Source organism: Misgurnus anguillicaudatus, chromosome 17 (assembly GCF_027580225.2).
Source record: "Misgurnus anguillicaudatus chromosome 17, ASM2758022v2, whole genome shotgun sequence".
Taxonomy (NCBI): Eukaryota; Metazoa; Chordata; class Actinopteri; order Cypriniformes; family Cobitidae; genus Misgurnus; species Misgurnus anguillicaudatus.
In genome coordinates this window covers 27,514,469-27,539,083 of record NC_073353.2, presented here as the reverse complement: position 1 = coordinate 27,539,083, position 24,615 = coordinate 27,514,469, and the positions used below count along the sequence as shown (strand labels likewise).

The following is a 24,615-nucleotide window of genomic DNA, read 5'->3' as shown; positions in this document are numbered from 1 at the left end:
GATTTTAATCTTTGACATGACCTTATTCAGTCAATATCAAAGATATCAAGGTTATGTATTCACATAATGTTCTTAATATTATGTAAATCACTAAAATATGACTTTTCACAAGCAGGGTCACATATGCACTATTATAATTAGCTACTATGATTGACCAATCAGAATTAAGTATTTCAGAGCCATGTAAAAATAACATATATTCCTATTTATTTGCACATCAGATGACTGGGTCAGGCTGTGCAACTAAGTAAACAATCCGTGTTAAAACTAACCCCACATTAGTTTTTGCACCGCGCACCCCTATTCTTGTTCTGTCTCCCTATAGTCTTCACAAATAAGCTGAAAACAATAATAGCTAAACCCTTATCAATGTTTCGTGTTCATATTTTCTATACTTTATTTATTTATGTGTGGATGGAAAGCTTTATTTATTTATAAGTTTTCCCAGTGTAATATGTGGGATAATGTGCAGCCGTTATCAGGGTTTATTACGTTATCGATAACATATCTTCAAATCATTTTGTGATGCTGTAAAGTGTTACATTTTTCTTGCGGGGTCAATCGCAGTTACATGCATTCATTTTATTTTATGTCTTTGCTGGTCATTTAAAACCCTCTCTTGTTGCTGTCGTCTTGTAGAACAAATGGTTGGAAAAGCTGATAGATTAGCATTTTAATTAAGAAATTCCCTAAGGGAGCCAGAGACTTAAAGGTGGCAAGTGTCAGCTCCAATTTACAGCTTTGTGGCTGGTAATGTGTTGTTAATGTGATTTGCAATTACGATCAGAGCTGACAGATGACTCCTTTTAAATGTGATTCCTCTTGCTCTGTACAGGTACTATTAGCTTTTATCAGGGATGGTGAGTGTGCGAGTAAGCCAATTATACGTACTTAAATTGTAGTATTAAAGGAACAATATGTAAGATCTTGCAGATGTGATATACACTCACCGGCCACTTTATTAGGTACACCTTACAAGTACCGGGTTGGACCCCCTTTTGCCTTCAGAACTGCCTTAATCCTTCGTGGCACAGATTCAACAAGGTACTGGAAACATTCCTCAGAGATTTTGGTGCATATTGACATGATGCAGATTTGTCGGCAGCACATTCAGGGCATGAAGCTCCTGTTCCACCACATCCCAAAGATGCTCCATTGGGTTGAGATCTGGTGACTGTGGAGGCCATTTGAGTATGGTGAACTCATTGTCATGTTCAAGAAACCAGTCTGAGATGATTTGCACTTTATGACATGGCGCGTTATCCTGCTGAAAGTAGCCAGCAGAGAATGGGTACACTGTGGTCATAAAGGGATGAACATGGTCAGAAACAATACACAATGCTCAATTGGTACTAACTGGCCTAAAGTGTGCCAAGAAAATATCCCCCACTCCATTACACCACCACCACCAGCCTGAACCATTGATACAATGCAGGATGGATCCATGCTTTTATGTTGTTAACGCCAAATTCTGACTCTACCATCTGAATGTTGCAGCAGAAATCAAGACTCATTAGACCAGGCAACGTTTTTCCAATCTTCTATTTTAAAATTTTAGTGAGCCTGCGTGAATTGTAGCCTTAGTTTCCTGTTCTTAGCTGTCAGGAGTGACACCCGGTGTGGTCTTCTTCTGCTGTAGCCCATCCGCCTTAAGGTTCGACGTGTTGTGTGTTCAGAGATGCTCTTCTGTATATCTCAGTTGTAACGAGTGGTTATTTGAGTTACTGTTGCCTTTCTATCAGCTCGAACCAGGCTGGCCATTCTTCTCTGACCTTTGGCATCAACAAGGCATTTGCGCCCACAGAACTGCCACTCACTGGATATTTTTTCTTTTTCGGACCATTCTCTGTAAACCCTTATGTTTGTGTGTGAAAATCCCAGTAGATCAGCAGTTTCTAAAAAAGCACAGACCAGCCCGTCTGGCACCAATAATCCTGCCACTTTCAAAGTCACTTAAATCACCTTTCGTCCCCATTCTGACGCTTGAACTGCAGCAGATCGTCTTGACCATGTCTACATGCCTAAATGCATTGAGTTGCTGCAATGTGATTGGCTGATTGGAAATTTGCATTAACGCGCAGTTGGACAGGTGTACCTAATTAAGTGGCTGGTGAGTGTATTTAATGCAGTACTTTTTATTATTCTACAAATTTCCAAGGATTTGTAAATCCAGAGAAATTCCAGTTTTAAATAATGACTCGCCCCTTGTCATTGTCGCCTATCAGTGATGTACACTCTAAAAAGTGCTGGGTTATGTTTCACCCCAAAATGCGTGGGTTGTTTTAACCCATTGTTGGGTAGAATATAAAAATTTTCTGGGTTAACAGAATCCGCACTATCCTTTGTTTCCGCTTGTCATTTTTAACATCCAAAGAATCTCCCATCTTTCCCCTCTCCTTCATAGCATTGTCAAGCTTCGTCTTCATAATTGTTTTGAAATGTGACGTCTGGAGGCAAAAAGTTACATATTGTGCTTTTAATAAAAAGAGCGATTTGTAATCTGACACATTATTTTCCACATATCGTACATTTTTGTAGCTCCAGATTTCCTTCTCTTCCTGAAGCGCAAGGATTCATGTACAAAACTCATGGATTTGAAAAGTGCTGTTTCCTTGATTGGCCAGCTAATCTGTATGTTGTGATTGGCCTGAATACCTCTGACATCAGCCGGAAATGTGACGCTCCTTACCATTTTTGAAAGATTCGCTCACAATGCAATGCTAACAGGAGTTAACTTACGGGCTGTGAGTCTGAAGCGGGAGGAATTATGATAATGTCGGTCTTCTCTACATCCCCAATCCGAGGAAGTAAGCTGTTGCCTACAATCTGTGTGTTTGTTGTAGTCCAAGAAAAGAGATTTACGTTGGAAACGATAACTCACGTCATCGTTTACTTTGGGGTTTGTACCTTTTGCATATCGTTAACATGTACTAATACACACTTACACACCAAAGGGAATGTAAAATCATGAATTGGATAATTGGTGCTTGCTTTTTAAGTAACCAATTCTGAGGCTATTTTAGAAATCATCAAATAAATGCCCATTTCTAATTAGTTTTTTAGGGTGTACTCATTATGCAAACCGTACCCGAGTACGTTTGACCCCAAAGTACGGTTCGTTTGGTTCATACTTGCTCTGTACTATACCCGGATACACGTTGGAGAGGTGGTCTCGGGTACGGTTTGCTTGATTCAGGGGCAGGGAACGCACAATGGAATTCGAAACCTCAGCTGTCAGTGTAAAAACACTCTGATATGGGCAGCACAAATACATACAGCCGCGTGTCACCGCATCCTAAATGACCCCAGATAACAGGGCTGTGTTTTACATCGTGTGCGCTGCGTAGACCGATCGTTTTATGATATTAAGCAGCACAAGAGTGATTGGAGAGCAGACTGCTCCTAAAATGCTTTAAAATCTCTCTTGTGGTTATTTAATATCATTGCCAAAAAATCTGGGCAGCGCACATGATTTCAAAAGACACAAATAAGCCATGAACTCAAAATTAAGATGAAATCCATCGCGCATATCTTCCAGTTTTCTTCAAAACAATCACATTTTTTAATGACGTTAGCATACTCGGGATGAATCATAAAATGTAGTGTGAGTGCAGATGGTGGGGTTGTGGGGGCAATCGTACTCGGATATAGTTCGGTCCGGTTAAGTATGATGTGAGTGCGCCCTTAGTGTCCATGTATGTCAGATGAAGATGGTTTGGTGGTTTTAGGATCACAAGTTGAGCAATATAAATTGTACAGTAGGAGAGGAGTGTGTTATTAGATCTTACAGAATGAACAGATGTGCTGCCTGAGGTCCAGAGATCAAGCCTCTGTTAGTTAAGTTTGTTTTGATTTACTCTCTTTATGCCTTTATTTTGATGTATTTTGTAAACCCTAACCTTGTTATGTCATGTCAATAAGAGTGCACAGCAGATCTTTGTTTCCAGGGAATAGGGAGAGAGAGAGGTAATTGCTATAGATTTACCTTTGCAAAGAGACTGCATCTTCACATGTGTTGTTGCCACGGAAACTCAATCCATCCTCAGACTCCTGTTTCCTAGTAAATCGCCTCTTGAATCGGCACCAACAATAGGAGTGAATCCTCCTGAATATGTTATGTAGCATTACCAGCGGTGTGTCTAATACTGATTATTGTGATCAAAGAACTTATTTTACACTAAAACTCCTCCAGTGCAAAATGTCATGTCAGATTTTAATTTAAATATAACACACTATGTAATGTAAAATTGTAAAGAAATGTACTGAAATTATATTATTAAAACATCACCATTCTACTTTATTTTATTGTTGCTAATCATCTCTGCAGTTTTGCATGCAATGTTCACTTTAGATTTGACATTAAAGCGATAGCCCCCCCCCCCCCCCAAAAAAATAATGAAAACTATGTTGTTAATTACTCACCAGAATGTTCCAAACTTGTATGACTTATTTTTTTATTGGAATACAAAAAGCAAAATGTTAGGGACTGACAGCTTCAGTCAGAGCAAGCCAAGCGAAACACATAAGGGAGGGAATGAGAGGGAACAGGAAAACAAGAAACATTCCCATTCTGAGACGAGCTCTGTGATCTCCCAGAATTGTCTTCAAATAAAATTTGACCTTTTCCTCAGTTGCATGGCAATCCCATGTGGGGTTTTTCTTCACTATGTCTTGCTCAACAACTCTGTGATGAATGTTAATGTGCTGCATTCTTTAAAGCTGAATATTTAAACTGTGTCCTCATTGCTAAGATCTAAATAATGGTTCAGTTTTTATTTATAGTCATTCTTCTTAAACGCAAGCAGACACTTTGTTATTTTAGTGTCATTTTTGTCATTCATATGCTAGTTCAGCCCGCCTTAACCATGCCAAGAAACATCAAATTCCAACAGTTTTGGATTTTGTTGGATAGGTATGTTTATTTAGTCTGTGTATTTTGGGACTGTGTGATATAACAGTTGTTTTTAACATTCAGAGTCCAACTTTAGACTGTTTAAAGAGCACCTATTTTTGCTAAAAACAACGTTGTGTATTTTGTATAAATACTGCTTAAAACTTGCGGTTGAGTAATACTTTAAATTTAAAAACATAGGCTACTTACAGGTTGTAAGTCAGAAGCGGGTGGAATTATGATAATGACCGTCGTGTCCACGCCAATAGGCTGAGGAAGTAAACTGTTGCCTACAATCCTTGTGTTGAAGGAAAAAAGAAATTAAAGTTGGAGACGATGGGCCCTATATAATGATCTAAGCGCATTGTCTAAAGCACATAGTCTAAACGGGCGTGTCCGATTCCACTTTTGCTAATTTAACGACGGGAAAAATGGTTTGTGCGCCGAGCGTACAGTCGAAAAGGGTTGTTCCTATTCTCATAATGAGTAATGGGTGTGTTTTGGGCGTAATGTGCAATAAACCAATGAGAGTCTTATCTCTCATCCCCTTCAAAAGCAAGTTGCGCGGCGCTATTTCTAATCCCTATTTAGATGACAGACTTTGTAAACTGAAAAACTAAGTGGAGGAAGAAGACCACCAGTTTAAGAATAATGTTAAAAATTGTGTTATTTTCATTTTTATTGAAATTGTTATTTTTGAATTAAATCCTTTAAAAGACGTTTTCTTTCAGTCATAGAAGTAAATATAGCAGGCTTTTTGTTGCTGTAAATGTATTGATATCCTACATAATCATTGTAATCTCATAAAATAATTAGCAAATATGCAAGAAAAATGTTTGTACTCTAAAAATACTTTATTTGTAACAAACAAGAGATAAAGAATTTACAAATGTGCGGAGAGCCGTTTCAGCACTTGGACAGCGCCATGGGTTTTTTAAAAAGCATTACTTAAAATGTTTCTCATCCCATCATATCCACAGGTACAGAGTCATCTTATACAATAAATCCGTGGGGTGGCATTTAAAAAAAACATTAAAAATAGATGCATTTGTTTAAAGAAAAGCATTTATTTACTTACCAGGCTGCAGGTGAAGCAACTCTTTGTGCCTTCTAACGTCTCATAATCGGTCCTCATTTATGTCCAAGAGACTCAATAATAATCTTCTTCATTTTAATCCTTTAATTTTTCATATTTAAAAGCGTTTTTGTGCTGCTGCGCATCGACGTGTTGTAAGCAAACCCGCGTTGTCGTCCCGTTTAAAGGCGCATATTACTAACGCGCACTTTAAATAACAAAAACAATATTGCGCCATTGACTTTAGACCAGGTTTTAGTTGGTCAATGGCGTAGTCTATTTTAGTTGCCTCAAAAAAGCAACGCACCAACAATGCGCCTGAACACACCTTGTTTTCAGACCAGAACGCCCATAGGTGTAAAATTGAGCGCAAAGGCATTTGCTATTTAAACAACGTGGCGCTAAACGTGAAAATGATCTTTGCGCAGGTTGAAACTAGCAAAAGACACTTGCGTCGGGCATTGCGCCGGGTGTATGATAGAGCCCGATAACTTTCGTCATCGTTTACTTCGGGATTTGTAGTTTTTGCATATCGTTAACAAACTAATACACACAAACACCAAAAGAAATGTAAAATCATGAATCGGACAATAGGCACTCTTTAGATTAAAAAAGTTTTTTGGACAATGTAAACTCAGCTCAAACAAGAGCTGAGAAAAAGGAACTGGGGTAAGTTGGGGTTAGTTGAGCCAGCGTGAACATTTGAAGACAAAGCTAGTCTTAGACATTTGGCTCAAAATACTTGTTATCTGATTTTACCAATCTTAGAGGTTAATATGCCCTACTGTATTTCTCAACCTGAATCATTGGGAAGCAGTAATGTGATTTATGAGATGATCTTTTAAGCTTATTTGGCTTAGAGAATTTTAACAAGATTGTCACTCTGAGTTAATTGTTAAGATTGTTAGCTCCTGTGTCAATGCATTTCATTGTATGAAATGTGCTTTCTTTTCACTTTCTTTCAAGTCCAGTTTTGAAAGTTTAAAGGAACAGTATGTAAGAAATTTATGTCAATGAATCATAAAATGGCCTTGATATGTCACTAGACATTAAGAAATCATTTTCATTTCAAATACTTATATCACTCACAACAGTTGTCTGGCCAGGATACTTTCATTGAAAAAGTGGAGTTGCAGCCCTCAACTGATGTTTATGTTGTCATTTTGTGTATTGGCCACCAGTTGTGTGATTGCAGTACCAGTTTTAGCCACAAGTTTTGTGATGGCAGTACCAGTTTTGACCACAATCCTACATACGGTTCCTTTAAAGACCTGAAAGCAAAGTTGCAGTAATGGTTTGCCTGCCAGTCATCATTTTTCTCTTTGCGAAGATATTCTCATATCTATATATATGGTTTTAAATGAGATAAGATCCCTAGAAAAATTGGATGTAGGCTAAGTGTGATGTATTTGTTATGCACCGTGAGCTTCATGTTTGTATTCATCCCCATCTGTGTTTATACGTGTTTACTTGGCAGTGGAACAGTTCAGTTAGTGTGGTCCCTGAATGTGCGACAACGATCTCTGCCAAATTGCTAAACACTTCAGGTTTTCAGTGTCTTAAGGAAAAGAAAATCAAAGCTGTGGTCCTACCTCCTTTAACAAATAAGGTCAATGTTTTCCCAAGAGGGCTGTTTAAGGAAGAAGAATGTATTCAATTCAGTCAGCCAGATACAAACTGAATTAAACATCCCATATAAATAGGTCACACAATATTTTACTCACAAACAATCGTTACTGACCATGTGGCTTTGAGCTGTATATCTGTGTGTTTGCACTGTCCCTGATATAATAACATCAGATGGGTCGGTAATTGCCGACGTGTGAAATATGAGATTGTATTGAATCGCTCCCGGGAACAATTCCATCTCTTTCCTATAACGCTTCAATACCACCTACTCATGGCACCTGGTTAAATAATCAGGTTTCATTGCAGTAGATCTGACTGTGGAGCCTCATTTTGTTAAACAACCATATCATGAAAGTTCACAGCTGTGGTTTTGTTACCCTTCATCATTAAAAAAAAAAATGCTACTGATGAATAAGAGGACAGAATCACAGAATCCTTAATAAAAATCCTTTAAAAATGTGCCGCGTGAGCTGTTTGTATGGAGTCTGGACATCCAAAACTTACCGTAGTTTACTAAAGGCAGTTTGTGGTATTACAGTAGTTCCCTAAAATAACCTAAAATAGTAATGTTAACAAAAACTTATCTCTGTGTTATTTGTCACTTGTTTGTTCAATCTAGAAGTACTAGTTTTGGTTTCTAACATAGTAGATTTACATTTAAGAAGTTAGCAGATGCTTTTATCCAAAGCCAGTCATAACAAACCATAGTTAAAAACTCATTACATCATTAGAAAATTTACAAGACTGGTTTCACTTCATCCATAAATACAGGAAGTGTTTGTGTCCAGAAACCCCTGTGAAATGATATTTGACTTCTCTTTGCTAGGAGCCCAGTTCTTACTTTTGATTTCACTTAAAGGGACACTCCATTTTTTTTAAATAGGCTAATTTTTCCATTCAACCGATCTCCGGGTCCGAAATCTCCGGGTTGATGATATCTCGCAGTGCCCAAAAATAGTCCCCTGCTATAGACGGTTTCAGAAGTAACAACATAAACAAGCGGCTTTCGTGGTCCTCACGTAACTTCCGGTAAACTCCGCGAAGAATAAATAACAACAAAGTCGTTTCAAAGTAGTTTATTTATATAGCAATTAGGGATGGGCAAGAGTACTCAATTTCTTGATGGGATCGATGATCATGTGGGTTTGTTTATTTATTTATGTATTGTGGATATTGCGGCATTGGATGTCTGGTTAGCGTTTCAAGCGCATGTGGTAGTAAAGACTGGGTCTGGAGATGCGTGTTTGACGTCGTAACATTACCATGCATGATTCAAAAACAAACAGATAATTCCACGCACCTGCGCCGCAACAACAACCCGCCGATCCACGCAATGTGCGGCAACCAGCTGATCCCGTGAAGCCTGCCACACCTCACATCACTGAAGCACTATGGTTTAAAAGAATGCCGTGATTTTCGGAAATACAGTCAGTCAGGTGAAAAAGTACAGCGCCGTCAAAAGTTCATTGGATTATCATCTCATATTCAAACATCAATGTCACGAGATAGAGAGCCACACGAGCATTAACAATACATCTTGATGGAGACTGGACGTGTTTTAAAGCGCGCTGTTTATGATGCACATTCACAACGTGAGTTAAACTTTCTGTACATAACTTAGTTGAAAAAGTCTAGCATTTTATACAGATAGGTGCAATTGTACATTTATGTTGTATAAAGGCTTAATATTATGTAGAGTGTGTCATATAGAAAGCGGTTTGTGCTTATTAACTCTTTAGTTTCACTTCATCACGCAGCTATTCCTGTAAGAGGTTTCTGTTAAAAACATTTAATTCATTAATAATCTAGTATGTGTTCATTGTTCTGTCATAGTTTCTTCAAAATTAAGGTTTATTTCAGTGTTTTTAATAAAAATATTTTCATTTTCACCATGACGTGTACGCCCCGCCCCTTTGATTGCCCCGCCCCTAGTTAACTCTTTCACCGCCAGCGTTTTTAAAAAAAGTTGCCAGTCAGCGCCAGCGTTTTTCATGATTTTCACAAAAGTTTAATGCCTTCCAGAAAATGTTCTTCTTCAAATATATAAACATTCAATATACCAAATGAAAGAACAGACCCTCTGCTTTCAAACAAAAAAAAACCGTTTCATCCTTCCTTCAGTAGTTCTTTTGTAATCAGCTTTTGAATATGGGTAGGTTTCTGCAAAAACACCACATTTTGAGCAAAAAGCAGAGATAATTCCATTTTTGTGATGGACTTTTCATAGAGATCCCATTCAGAGCGATCTTTAAAACACACACGGACATGCAGCAGCTTGCCATAGGGCAATACTTCCGGTTTTAAAAAGTTGCCTAGTGGATAATAGCGGTATTGCGGAAAGACGGAAATACTCGTCATTGGCGGGGAAGCGTTTTCTCTTGATTGACGAGATATCTCGTCAATGGCGGGGAAAGAGTTAATCGAGTACTCGTTCTTCAGACCTATGGATTAATCGAAATGAAAAAATGACATAAATGCACATCCCTAATAGCAAGCAAAATAAACAACGCGTAGATTACATAGGAACACAAAACATTTGTTATTTTCGACGAGGTATTTGTTTAAGAGTTCAGTTTCAGCAACTAGTAAGACCATTAAACAAACAGAAACCGGAAGTAAAGTTCAGACCAGACGCTTATCGCGTCACTGCACATGCGCCCGATGAAATGGTCTATTGAAAGTTAAGGGGACTTTTTTCAGGCACTGCGTGATATCATTGCGCCTCCTGCAGCCATGGTACGGCAGCAAAGTCCTTGATTATTACGCCAGAATGAGGCTATAGTTTCTAGCCATATCTGCTTAGAAAATCACAACTTTTAATTTTCCATCGGTCTTAGTAGACAATGTAACTACAGAAGAGTCAAGTTTTAAATAGGAAAAATATCCAAACTCTTTGGTTATTTTTTTAGCGCAATGCTAATGGTCTAATAAGATTCAATGGATTGTGCTAAGCTATGCTAAATGTGGTACCGCCAGACCCGGAGATCAGCTGAATGGATTCCAAACAGTAAAAATCAAATGTTTAACTCTAGGGGAGCTGGAAAATGAGCACATTTTCAAAAAAGTGATTCCCTTTAAGTGATTGCAGTTTTATTGGTAATAATAGTGTTCATTATTCTTATGTTGACGTTTTCCTTGGAGGCAATTGTTTGCTTCATTATTTACTCAATGTGCTTCTGTAGCTTAACTGGTAGAACAATGCAAATGTTGTGTGTTTAATTTGAATACACTGCTTTGAATAAAAGCATCTGTCAAATGTATAAATGTAAATATACCACAAATGTTTGACACGGTTTGTAGGTGGTCAGTTGGCTTGACTATTGTACACCATACAAGCCAGACCCCTTTTCAGCTTTGAATACGTAGATCTTACTCTGTCAATGTAGCTACGGAGTCAGAAAAAAAAACTTCTGTGTTGACAACCAATGTCTAATTTTTGCTTTCTCACCATACAGGTTTGAGTGCTGCCAAGCTGTTGGTGGAGAGCGGCTTAAGCCCAGTGGTTTTGGAAGCTAGAGATCGCGTTGGTGGGAGAACCTTTACTGTTCAGGTAAGACATTTATCTAATGTCCTAGTTGCACCTGTCTTGGGTGATCTCAGCACAGGTCTTCAGCCGAAATACATTTTTATATAACAAGGTCTCTAACGTGTCCACCGTTTTTCAATGTTTTACTATGTTCTTACCTCAAACTAGACAAATTAATACATAGCTATCTTTTTTCAATGTGTGCACCTAATCTTTGTACGGTGCGTTGTGAATGTGTTAGCATCTAGCCTAGCCACAGTCATTCCTTAGGATCCACACAGGGATGAATTTAGAAGCCACCAAACACTTCCATGTTTTCCCTATTTAAAGACTGTTACATGAGTAGTTACACGAGTATGGTGGCACAAAATAAAATGTGGAATCTGAGGGTGCAAAAAAAATCAAAATATTAAGAAAATATTGAATAAATTGAAAATATTGACAAAGTCCAGCTTTAAACAAACACACGTTCACAACTATGCTGCTACCCAGGATAAACAAACTATACCCATGGTTTCTATTTTGATGGTTCTTTGGTAAGCTGAACAAGCTGAAATTTTCCTCATAAATAACAACACACTTTACTGGTGTTGTGATTTCATGTCCGCTCTTGGTTAGTGTGTGTATGCGCTATTCCGGTTAAAGTGACCATATAAGGACTGCCACTGTACTTCCTGCACTGAAATTACCCATAAAAAAATAAAGCAAGATCGTAACGTGATTTTTCATGTTCGAAAAACTTTTGAATATTCATAAAAAATGTGGAATAAAATAGAGTCATCTAGTTTAGTGTAATATGATTTTTACATACATTTTTACATAATTTGTCTTTATTATTTTTAGATTATTTATTATTTTTATTATTAATAGATTATTTAGAAAACAGAGCTGTTTTCAGCATATGTCAGGACAAATAAAAACACATTAAAATTTACATTTAGAAATAAATAATAAAACTATATTTTAAAAAAGATTTTTTATAATTACGTTTACATGCCATCAAGGTGGATAAAATATTTAATATTTCTCATTCTTTGATGCAATTGGCGGTTTCACCATTTGACATTTTCAGGTCCATTCAGTCTTAACTTTCACAAAAATGGTGCAAATTTAATTTTTTATTGCATAAAATTGACATAAATACACAATGTGCATTGAAATAAACCTTATGCATGCTTTTAAAACAGGTTTTTAAAAAAGATTTTTTAATTTCTCATCGTGCCAAACTGTTTTTGTCACTGACCTACATCCAACTGCTTTTTTGACACTTTGCCTATGTTTAACATGAGGAATCCAACTCTTAAACATTCATTTCAAACAGAGACTGAAATTAATAATAAATAATAAACTTAATAAATAGTTTATTTCACATTCAAACACAGTTTTACATTGTGTGAAAAATACATGGTTCTTTACATAGACATGGATAATCTACTGTATTTCAATCTACCTTTTTGGTTTCAGTAAAAAAGTTTAGTAAAAAAGTGCTTGGAATTACATATAATTTTGACAAAAAATTATGCTTTCAGAACAAAGAGACCAAATGGGTGGATCTGGGAGGAGCGTACATTGGTCCCACTCAAAACCGAATCCTGAGGATAGCCAAACAGTATGGGGTGAAGACCTACAAAGTCAATGAAGAGGAGTCTCTGGTTCACTATGTGAAGGTAACTTATGTTATTGCTTAGAGGTTGCTCTTTGAAAGCTCAGGAGATTTGATGGAGGTCTCTGTTGTTTCATTTGGGTATCAACTAAGTCTTAGATGTTTCTTCTAAAATTGCTTAGGAGAAAAAATAGAAACAAATGAGACAATTGCTATATGAATCTGTAAAATGAATGTTGATTTTATAGGTAAAGTAATAGGATTTGATATGAACATATTCAAAATATTTTGATTGCAGACTTCAGTTTGTAACATTTAGTTAAGATCTCAGGATAAATATCTATGGTGACATAAGCAAAAGTTTTCATCTGCTCTCCGTATAATCTCAAGGATAGCTTGGAGACATAATTAAGGTCTTATCTATGGGTTTTCTTTGTTATGGGATGGTAGGAAGGCCTACACACATACTGTACTATGGCAGGATTTACACACTGCCAAATTTGAGCAAGATCCCTCCCCCTTCCTCAGAATCCAGCTCTCCTCACGGCTCAGGGCCAGAGCATCAACTGATAATTCAGCCTATTTTGCACAGGAAGTCAAAGCTGCACAGCTGAAGAGGGTTGAATATTGAATCCCTCCTCCACATTAGTGCGCTGAGCTTGAGCCTGTAGATGCTAATCGCTGCCCGAAGGAAGCCTGTAATATGGTTTCAGCTGCTCAGAGTTGGTAAGAAGGGCAGAACTCAAGACACCAGCCACCCCCCTCCACCCTCATATCCAATTTGAGTAGATGCATCACTTCCCTTAGCACATGCACAGTGCATGACCTTATTAGATTTGCCTGTGGTGTCTCCTGTGCTTCGGCCTGCTATTACAAGCATAAATCACAGGCCCTTTGCTTTTACTGCATGACCACAAACAAAATAACACTTGGTATGCATGATACTGCTTTCTGTGGTCATATACAGTATTGAAACTTTGAAAGGAAAGTGTTTTTGAGATCAACAAGCCGAAGCATATTTGGATAGAGGACTATACTCTCATTCTGGCGTAATAATCAAGGACTTTGCTGTCGTAACATGGCTGCAGGAGGTGCAATGATATTACGTAGTGCCCGAAAATAGTCCCCTGCCATTGAAAGTTACTAAGGGGACTATTTTCGGCTGCTGCGTAATATCATTGCACCTACTGCAGCCATATTACGGAAGCAAAGTCCTTGATTTTTATGCCAGAATGAGAGTATAGTTCCTAACCATATCTGCCTAGAAAATCGCAACTTTTAATTTTCCGTCGCTCCTAGTACATGATGTAACTACAGAAGAGTCAAGTTTTAAATAGGAAAATATCGAAAAGTTATTTTTAGCACGATGCTAATGGTCTAATCAGATTCAATGGATTATGCTAAGCTATGCTAAAAGTGGTAGCGCCAGACCCGGAGATCAGCTGAATGAATTCTAAAACTGTAAAGATCAAATGTTTAACTCTAGGGGAGCTGGAAAATGAGCCTATTTTCCAAAAAAGTGGAGTGTCCCTTTAAACATGGAAGATTCCTGATTAAGTAAGAAATGTACTGTCTTTAAAAAAAATTAAAAACTGTATGAGTCCATGTCAAGCCAACTGTTTCCTGATAGGTTTTGGCAGAAGAATACACCCAAAGGCATTAATGCAAAGAGAAAAAGCAAAAGATGAAGCTGATATATGATGCTGTGCCCATCGCATGCATCTGATATCATTTTCAAGGCTTTTTTTTAAAGATTTTCAGATGTCTGTAAGATAAAAGATATAATAGTACTTGATTTAAGGGTTCACTTAGACGTTTGTCGTCACAAAGACATATTTTTAGATTGTTTAAATTATTAGTTTGAACTTATTTAATAAATAATACGTTGTGTATTGATGCGTACCAGCATCAAATATGCCGGTACGTTGATAATTTCAAATCTCTTTTGACGATGCATATGACAGCTAGAACCAATTATATTTGATGTTATCAATGTGCCACCATATTTGAGTTTAACGTTTAAAACAGTTTGTGTACATTAACAAATGGCGTATCGTTCACCAATTACGCTTTGTGTTTTTATGCATCTGTGTGTGTGTTACTGTATGATCTGTTTGCTCTGAAGGAGCTGCCCCCTTTTCTCTCGGTGCTATTATCTTCTGATCGTAGCATCCCTGTGGGTTTCCATGGCAGCGTTCCTCATCAAAGGACAATCGCTATAGCATTGAAGGGACACTCTCTCTTTCTCGCTCTCTCTCTTTCTCTCTGTCAGTCTCTCGCATTTTCTCACATACTTGGGTCTGACTCTGTCTTTGGGAACTGGGGCGTTTCCTTATCGCCTCAGAACCAGACAGCTACAGTTGGCATTTTTTCTGGTTCTTCTGGATCAGAGGGGTTTTCCATTATTTGTCTCCCCACTATAATTAAAAAGCCAATGGATATTTTAAAGCCTATTGTTATGGTCGGCAGAATACTTATATTCGGTATAATCACAATATAATGAAACGGTTAAATTAATTAGTGCCATTTTTGTAGGAAGGACCTTTGAATAGCTCTGAATTTGGCAATGTAGTATGAAGTCATTGAATACTTAAAGGATAATTCCGGTATTTAACACCCTGAGTCTCATCTCTGGTTTGTTTTGAATGAACTACATTGATGGACACTGAAATTTTGACAATGGGTCGTGTCTTGACTTTTTGGCTCGTTTGGAGGCGTCTCTTGGCTGCTTCAGAATGAAAGTCAATGACCATGCACAAACATGTCATTAAAACAACACTCATTTTCAAAACTGTGCTACTCACCGAGTGGTTTGTGGTGTTCGTTGATGATTAGAAAACAAGTTGTGTAGCGAAATACAGTTTCTGTCGTGTTTTATTTGGCATTTTGTAAAATTCTATTAACTTCTCTTGGAAGACTCATTGCTCGCTGATATATCACTCCGCCGCCGGAAACGGAAAAGGGGTCTGTTTACATGTGGTTGTAGTTTTTGGTAGTTTCTTTCAGAAGAAATTTTTCCCATATATGATGGCTCAGTGACCAGCCTTAGGTTTGAAGTTGAGCTCGATTGTGACTGTCTGTACGCTAGACACCGAGTTCCATTCAGCGCCCTTGTACGGCAAAGTGGTTGTCGCCATCAAGTGGTCGGGAGTGTGCTAACGCTTCAGACTCAAATATAAAGCGGAAGTATATACGCGGTTGTGAGGTATCTGAAAAAATAGATCCACTATAGCAAATAACACGAATTGAAATCATACATTGCGCCGATATATTTGTTTTTAATCATCAACGAACACCACAAACAACTCGGTGAGTAGCACAGTTTTGAAAATGAACGTTAAGTGTTGTTTTAATGACATGTTTGTGCATGGTCATTGACTTCCATTCTGAAGCAGTCAAGAGACGCTTCTAAATGAGTTAAAAAGTCAAGACACGACCCACTGTCAAAATTTCAGTGTCCATCACTGTAGTTCATCCAAAACAAACCAGAAATGATACTCAAAGTGTTAAATACAGGAATTATCCTTTAATCAAGATTTATTGAGTTCCCAATCCTCAACAGTAGTTATTTAGGATTTGTAAATTAACTATTTAAAGGTGGGGTGCATGATTTTTAAAAAACACTTTGGAAAAGGAAGTCGGGCTAAGTACCAAAACACACTTGTAGCCAATCAGCAGTAAGGGGCATGTCTACTAACGACATCGTTGCCTGGGTTGCGTATGTGTGGGGCGGATCTATCAAAATAAGGTCCAGATTTTATTGGGGTAGGGGTGTGTTTGTTTAGATGATTACAAATATCAACATTGGCTTTCAGAGATCATGAACCCTGCCTTTAAAGGGATAGTTCACCCAAAAATTCAGTTATCATTTACTCACCCTTATGTTGAAACCTGAACAAACCTGAATAAAAGTTTTGCTGAACACAAATGAAGATATTTGTAAACAAGCAGGAAACAGAAGCACCATTGACTTTCAAAGTAGAAAAAATGCTACTAAGGAAGAAAAGGGTGCTAAAAAAGCTTTCGTTACAAACTTTGCTTAACATATCTTGTTTTAATTGTGTTCAGCAGAACAAAGAAATTTATACAGGTTTATAAGAACTTGAGGGTGAGTAAATGATGACAGAATTTCCATTTTTTTGTAAACTTTCCCTTTAAGTTTTGATCATATTAGCAACTTTTTAATATTAAATCTATAAGACAGAACTGCAAAATAATGACAATTTCAAACACATTTAAAACACTTAGTCGTTGGACAAACAGATTAAAACATGATAAGTATATTTAATCTGAAACTACGTATTAAAACTTGTATAAGAACGAAGTGTTTCAGTTTGTAAGCAAATTTATAGATAAAAATAATGCTTATTTTACGCATAGATAAATAAAATATGCTATGTATTAGGTCTGTAACGATTAATCGTGTGTCCCATTAAAATGCCTGTCTGAAATCGATTCTGAATCACAAGGATTCTGTGTTTCATACACAGCTTGTGCGTGTACTACGGCACATTATGAGTCGGAGTCGTTTATAACATGCATTTAAAAAAGCAACACTCGTTTAACAAAATCATTCAAAATATTCTTTATTATAATGAAAATACCTGAAACAATTTGAAGAACAGGGATATAAATGTAGACATTTTCTGGAATAGCGTTTGTAATGCTACACTGTAAAAAAACTTTGCTGCCTTAAAGTTTTTTGTTGAATCAACTCAGATTTACAGAAATTAGTTGTCACAACTTATAAAATATAGTTGAGAAAAGTCAACTTAAATGTATAAGTTATAACAACTCACCTGTAGTTATAACAACTCTTCTCTAGTCAAGATAAATAATAGTAAGTTGAAATGACTTGTAAATCCGAGTTGAGTCAACAAAAAATTTGAAGGCAGCAAAGTATTTTTTACAGTGTACTTCTTCTGTGGCACAAAGGGTGTTTCTGCATGAGAGCGCCCCTTGGCTTTTGAATGTGCCGGGATTTCACCGTAATTCATTAAAATTCATTCATTGAGAAAACGTACATTTGCACAGTTAATCGTTACACCCCTACTATGTATTTTATCTAGATCACCAGCACTGTATCAACAAAACTTTCCTACTGTTTAAACAATACTTTTATCTTTCTACAAACCATGGACAACGCATAAGTTAGTCATCTGTCATTTAGACATGTTAATAAGCTATCATTTGACTTCTCAGGAAAACACAGTTCTGTAAATGCATTTGAAATGCTGACGTCAGCTTTAAATTGTCACTTGAAAACCACAGCCCAGACCTGCTCAGACATGTTAAATACTTGAGGTTTTCAATGAAAACATACATTGTTTATAACCTCTACCTAAACTTTAGTTTCAGTTTAATAAATTGACAGTATTTGCTTTTTACAATATAATACTGCACACCGTAAAGCTAAGTAGATGAGAATATAGTGTTTTTAATGACCTTTGAGTTTATCATTGATCTTATCAGAAGATTATCTGCTTTTCCTTTCTGTGTAGTATTATAAAATCCTTTATCTCCCCGTCACGTAGTCACTCTCGTCTGTGTCCGCACGCAGTTGTATGACTGCTTTTACAGTATCACCTGTTACCCAGCAATCATGTATTGGCCTGTGCCCAGTATTAGCCAATAAAAGGCCTTACAATGAGCAGGCCATTTTATAATTAAGGTGAGCGTGCAACCAAGGCGCCGGTGTAATCAGCTTTTCTATAGCTGTAATCCTAAAGGCCAGACCCAGTTTCCTCTGCCTTTGTCTGTAACACATATACATCTGCCCTCTCACACAGCTTTAGCGTATTATTGCCATGATTACTGTACATTTGGACAGGGATTCCCTGGCTAATTTAATCTGATCGCTGGTGTTTTTCCTTAAAATTTGATGTAATTTCAGCACCGTAATTGTAAAAATTATACATTTTCCTGTAAACAGGTAGTCCCACCACCAACCATACATCATTGGATAAGCAGAAGCTGACATTTACATTAATGCATTTGTCATTATCTAAAGCGACTTGCGGTGTATTACAAAGCATACATTTTATTACGAGTATGTTTACTAGGTTCAAACCCATGACCTTTTGTGCAATGCTCTATCACTGAGTTGGTTAGCAAAATACATTTAAAAAATGACTCAAGCACAGATGGTTACTTTTAGCAACATCATATCAGCAGCTCTTCTCTATTTCGATTTTTGTAAAATGCATACTCATAACATAATAGGTTGTTTCAGAAGATTTTATTGCTTGTACGTGAGACGTGATGAGCAGCATTGTGAGGTTAGTGATAGTGGCATACGTTCTGCTGTGTCTGAAAGGATATCATAAGAGATGCACTCCATCTCTCCACCTTACTTCCGTCGCCATGGGAACAGACCTGTTGCTGGATGGTTAGCGATCTAATGTCCTCTATTGCATTGGTCTGGCTGTCTCACAGATGATATATAAAAATGTCATGGTCCCTTATCCCTCATGCTTTATTGAGATTAACGTTATAATTTTATGTTTGTGATAGGTTTGGGACTAATGTGTATGAAGAGTTTGGTTCCAAAACACGATAAATGCCATTTTTGAAAAAAATTAGTTACTGCCAAAATCAGTATTATATCAGGTCAGTAGTTAAAAGTAAATTCTTAATTTTACGCAAAATCCAATATACGCCGTGTTATTCTGTCATCTTTTCTCCCTTTTTTCCCAAAATGCGATAAACACCACTCCTCCTTTTTTACAGAACGCAATAAATCCATTCCTGAAATTTCAGCACCATTCACGCAATGTAAACAAACAATGGCGGCGGGCTGAGTACACGGAGTCCTAGTTTTCCTCATCTACTTTGTACCTCGTGATCAACAAACAAAACAAAATAATACTTTAATGGCATTGCTAAACCTGTGATGGTTTTCTGTGACGGGAAAGAAACGTAAGCCATCAACATCGTGCTTGTTCTCCCGACAGCATCAAGCTTTTCATGCTAACACATTGACCACAGGGGATCTTATGAAAACTTTACATTATTTTACTCAAAGTCAACGAAAATCGAGCAGGACCAAAACATTTTACAGCTGATCGCTGTGAAAAATGTAAAGAGATGACGTCAAGTATAACCGCAGCAATGACAGTGTTCTTAATATGACAAATTAAGTGTTTTGGTTAATGCCATTAATGTTTATTTTTTAATCATTGTATACCACTAGTCAACTAAATAAATATAAAATGTTAAAGATGAATGCACATTTATACATTGATTTAATAGATTTGTAGCATTTTGAAATAAAAAACTGTCATGGATTTATTGCATTTTGTTTTTATAATAAATCTTTGAAAATCAAATTATGGATTTGAATTTTTTATGTTTTTATAACCTAAAGATGTTATGTGAAAGTTTGTAACAGAAAATAGTGGTTTTCATCTTGTCACTTTCTTGGTATAGAAAATACGTTTTTACCGAAATTTGTCAAAATGGATTTATTGCGTTTTGGAACCAAACTCTTCATATGTTTTAATATATTTCTTAATATTATTGTAGCTTTAGAAATAAGTAGTCAGTTTTAGTTTTGAAATAAGATGGGAATCTATTCTAGTTAATGATTTAGCTTTTTCCGGTAGGGTTAAACTGGGTCCACACTGCGATTTTGCCAATGGTTTAGACCAGTGGTCCCCAACCTTTTTCACTTCAAGGCCCCCTAGTTGCCCACACCAATACAGTATTTAAAGGCCCCCCACTAACTACATTTTTACAACATAAAATTAAATCAAACTTGAAAAGTCTAGACAGATGAACTGTATGTTTGCAGCTAAAATGGCCAAAAAAAAGAAACATCTTGATTTTTGCTTGTATTAGCTTATTTTAATGCTACATCTTGAGGCCCCCTTGAAAATCTGCTGAGGCCCCTCGTGGACCTCGGCCCTCTATTTGGGAAACACTGGTTTAGACAAATTTTTTAAATCCTAAAAGGTTTCTGCAATCTTCAGCCTGATCTTACGTGAATTCGTATGTATTTTACGAGTTGGCTAATTCGTATTTATTCGTACGAAGGAAATAATACAAAAACATACGATTATCATAAAATAAACAATAACGAAACCGCACCCCCTAACCCCAACATCACTGGGGTGAAAGCAAATCGTACAAAAATGTACAAATGTGGTGGTAGGAATTAATATGAAAAAGCCAACTCGTAAAATACATACGAATTGCAATGAGATAGCATTGGAATATTAGGCTAAAATTTGCAGTCTTTGATTGCTGGTTTGACATGTTTACACATGATCGTTGCGATTAAAATTTTCAAATTTTTGTCAAAACTTTTGAGACATGAGCGTGCAGTGTGGCTTCTCCTATAACAACATATGACTAGGGCCGGGACTTTAACGTGTTAATTAAGATTAATTTATTACACAAAAAATAACACGTTAAACATTTTTAGCGCATTTTAATCGCACTTATTTTTGCACAGCCGAACATTTCTCATTGAATTCTGCGATTTCGGCGGACCGATTATACTGGAGCACCAACTAGCGTTCATGACTTCAGACAACAACAAACCACAGTGAACATGAATGAAGAAGCTGATGAGATGGCTTTGGTTGGCCCCGTGGATGGGAATTTTTTTTATTTAGAAAAAATAACGGATGGAAGCGTCGATAAGAGCATGGTTGTGTGTAAGCTATGCAACAAGGAATTCACATATCCGCAGCACATCGAGCCTCAAGTATGATCTCAATGCAAAACATATAGCAGCTAGTGTGGACATTAGCCCGACTCCGAGTACAACGACTTGGTTGAACAAAAATAAACAATATTTTGTTGCTTAAGCTTATGTATTCAGTCATTATTCATGGTATACTAAAATACTTTTAATCGAGTCCCGGCCCTACATATGACATAAAAACTCCTGCATATGTCTTTACCGTCATATGCAGTCTGACATACTGAGACCCCACAGTGTGATAGCTGGAATAATGCTCGTACAGTCTGACATGCAACAATTCTAAAGGACTATTTCAACTCTTTCCCCGCCAGCGTTTTTTAAAAAAGTTGCCAGCCAGCGGCAGCATTTTTCATGATTTTCACAAAAGTTTAATTTCTTCCAGAAAATGTTCTTCTTAAATATAAACATACAATATATCAAATGAAAGAACAGACCCTCTTCTTTCATCCTACCTTAATTAGTTCTCTTTTCATCACCTTTCAAATATGGGTAGGTTTCTTCAAAAACACAAAATTTTTAGCAAAAATCTGAGATTATTAAATTTTTATGAAGGACTTTTGATAGAGATCAGATTCAGAGCGATCCTCAAAACTTACACAGACATACAGCTTTTTGCCCTAGGGTGATACTTCTGTGTTTTATAAGTAGCGGAAAGCACCACCTGGTGGATAATAGCGGTATTGCAGAAAGCCGGAAATACTCGTCATTGGCAGGGAAGCGTTTTCTCTTAATTGACGACTCGTCAATGGCGAGGAAAGAGTTAAATCCTGTCTTTACTCATTTCTTAGAAAAGTCACACCAATTATAAATTTGAGAAAAATGTTATAGGGATTTAACACCGTGTTCAACCTTTTGCTACAGAAGCATTATAAAACAATATCTTTTACATTGAGAGTGCTGACCAGCAGTTTATGGTGCTGTGCCAATTGAATAAGTGTTTTCATCCATTTATCTGTCCAACAAAGTGCATCTGGTCCTGTTGGAAAACAATTTGTTCCACTTAGACGTTTTCTGTGAGCAGTAAAAATACAGGGTTTCATAAAATGATATGCTGAAAGTCCATTAGTTATGACACATGATAAATTGCTTTGTCTATATATATAAACCACAAACACACACACTTCCACTATTTCTTACAGACATGTAAGAAAGTATAACCAGCATAAAGAATATCTGAAAACATGAAATGAAGAGCACTTTTTAAATCCTAATGTACGTGTCCATAAACAGTACTGTGCAAAAGTCTTAGGCCATCATGCTAGAATTAAATTAGTTGTTTTTGCAATGTTATAGTGATCATATATAATTGTTTCTCGGTCTCTTCAATAGAATACATCCAGAAAATAGAGGAAATGTGTATGTAGTACTCACACCTTGAAATCCTTGAAAGTTTGTGAATCTGTGGGGGAATTCAAGGCCCTGGGAAGTTTTTGAAAATATACATACATAGATACAGGTCATTGAAAGTGCTTTAATCTGTTTTATGCAAGAAGTTTTCTGGGGAAAAAATCCATATCATTCCCTGTGTAGTGTAGGATAATATCACAAAATTCTAGACATTTTAAACACATGTGTTAAACTGTTCACCTTAAATGCTTATACCTTCTGTATGCGAATGTTGATTCATACCAAAATGCTTTTTTGCATAGTGTTTGACACATGAAAACATCTTGGGTTATGTATGTAACTGTTGTTCACTGAGAAGGGAACGAGACGCTGCGTCTCTCTTGTCATACTTCCTGTGTACCTGTAACGCCATCTTTGGCAATATTTCAGATAGCGATATACTTCCTGGCTCCCCGTCACCCTGTCTTTGTCGTTAAGCCTCACCATTGGTTGGATTTGATATACACATTCAGACGCACTTACCCCTGGAGGCGTCCCCAAAGTGTCACCGCAGTGATGCAGCACAAGTTCCCTTGAAAGAGAACTGTAACAATTTATCTTAAAATGTAACACAATGTAACCTTGCTCTCACTTGAATTGTGTCCCCACATTTAGTCCTTGAATTTAAGGGTATTGGACCTGGAAAGTCCTTGAAAGGCCCTTGAATTTGAAGTTAACTAAGGTGTTGGAACCCTGTAATTTTAAAGAAATTAGTCTTTTAACTTCATTCTGCCAAAAAAAGCTCAAGATGTGTTTAGTGCTAAGAGAGGACAGACTAAACACAGACGATGCCTAAAGAAGACATTTAGTCCTGAAAATGTACTTTTTTATTTTTCGTACATATTTCCTGTATTGTATCTTCTTAATTAAATAGATTGAAAAATAAATGAAGAGTTTCGTTGCAAAACGAGATAACTTCGTTTTTAAAATTTTTGTCAAAACATGTTTATTATTATGTTATCATGTTATTATTTAGTTTTATGGTGCTACTTAGCTGTATTTTTTAAGTTATGAAGGTTTAAATCAAAACAAACTAACTGCAGTTGAATTGATATTAATTGGAATGCACAACCAAAAAAAGATTTCTGAAAAATTAAAAAAACGGAATTATCTCGTTTTGCAATGAAACTCTTCAAATATGGATGACACTCCTAATCCAGTGTAATGTATTTTAAAGTTTAAGTTGTTCACAGAAATATGTCTTGCTGTACTTTCATTTTCTATATGAAATTGGCTAGTTTTTTAATATATGGAAAGATATGATGCACATATATGATCCTGCCTGTGATAACCCAGCTAAAGTCATTTTAAGTGATTTACTGTTTTCTACATAAAATCTGTATTTAATACACAGTTCATTATAAACATACATTTCCATTTATAAGATTTTTGTCTAAAACGCGCATTAGACCCAAAGGTCTGCAAGAGTCGTGCAGTATGTGACAGGTGTTTATTGAGTCATCAAGGTTGCTTCATTGAGTGCCACAGTTACCTTTATTATACTCAAACTCTCCCTCTGGACTTTACTTTATCAAGGACTTTATTTCACGAGGGGTTTTGCAATCATTAATGGCATCATGTTGACATATAAAGCTTCATTTTTTATCTGTAGTCAAACATTAATCAATCAGCCTAGCTGTGCTCATTTAAGAGTCCCACAGCAACAGAGCAATCCAGATATGAAGTCATGTCTGCATATATTTACAGAGAGTTTTATCATACTGACTAAGCATTTCCACTAGAGCTTGTGTCATATAGCTGCGTGTTTGCCACTAATAAGACTAATATTGTCATT

At 36.7% G+C, this 24,615-nt stretch overlaps 1 protein-coding gene across 1 annotated transcript in view; it reads left to right on the top strand.

Moving 5' to 3' along the window:
* mao (monoamine oxidase) overlaps positions 1-24,615 on the top strand; it is a 49,018-nt gene that overhangs the window by 7,981 nt on the left and 16,422 nt on the right. Inside the window, exons 2-3 of the mRNA XM_055215610.2 lie at positions 11,051-11,145; positions 12,651-12,788. Of these exons, the coding sequence (XP_055071585.1) occupies positions 11,051-11,145; positions 12,651-12,788 (233 nt within the window). The remainder of the gene's footprint in view (positions 1-11,050; positions 11,146-12,650; positions 12,789-24,615) is intronic.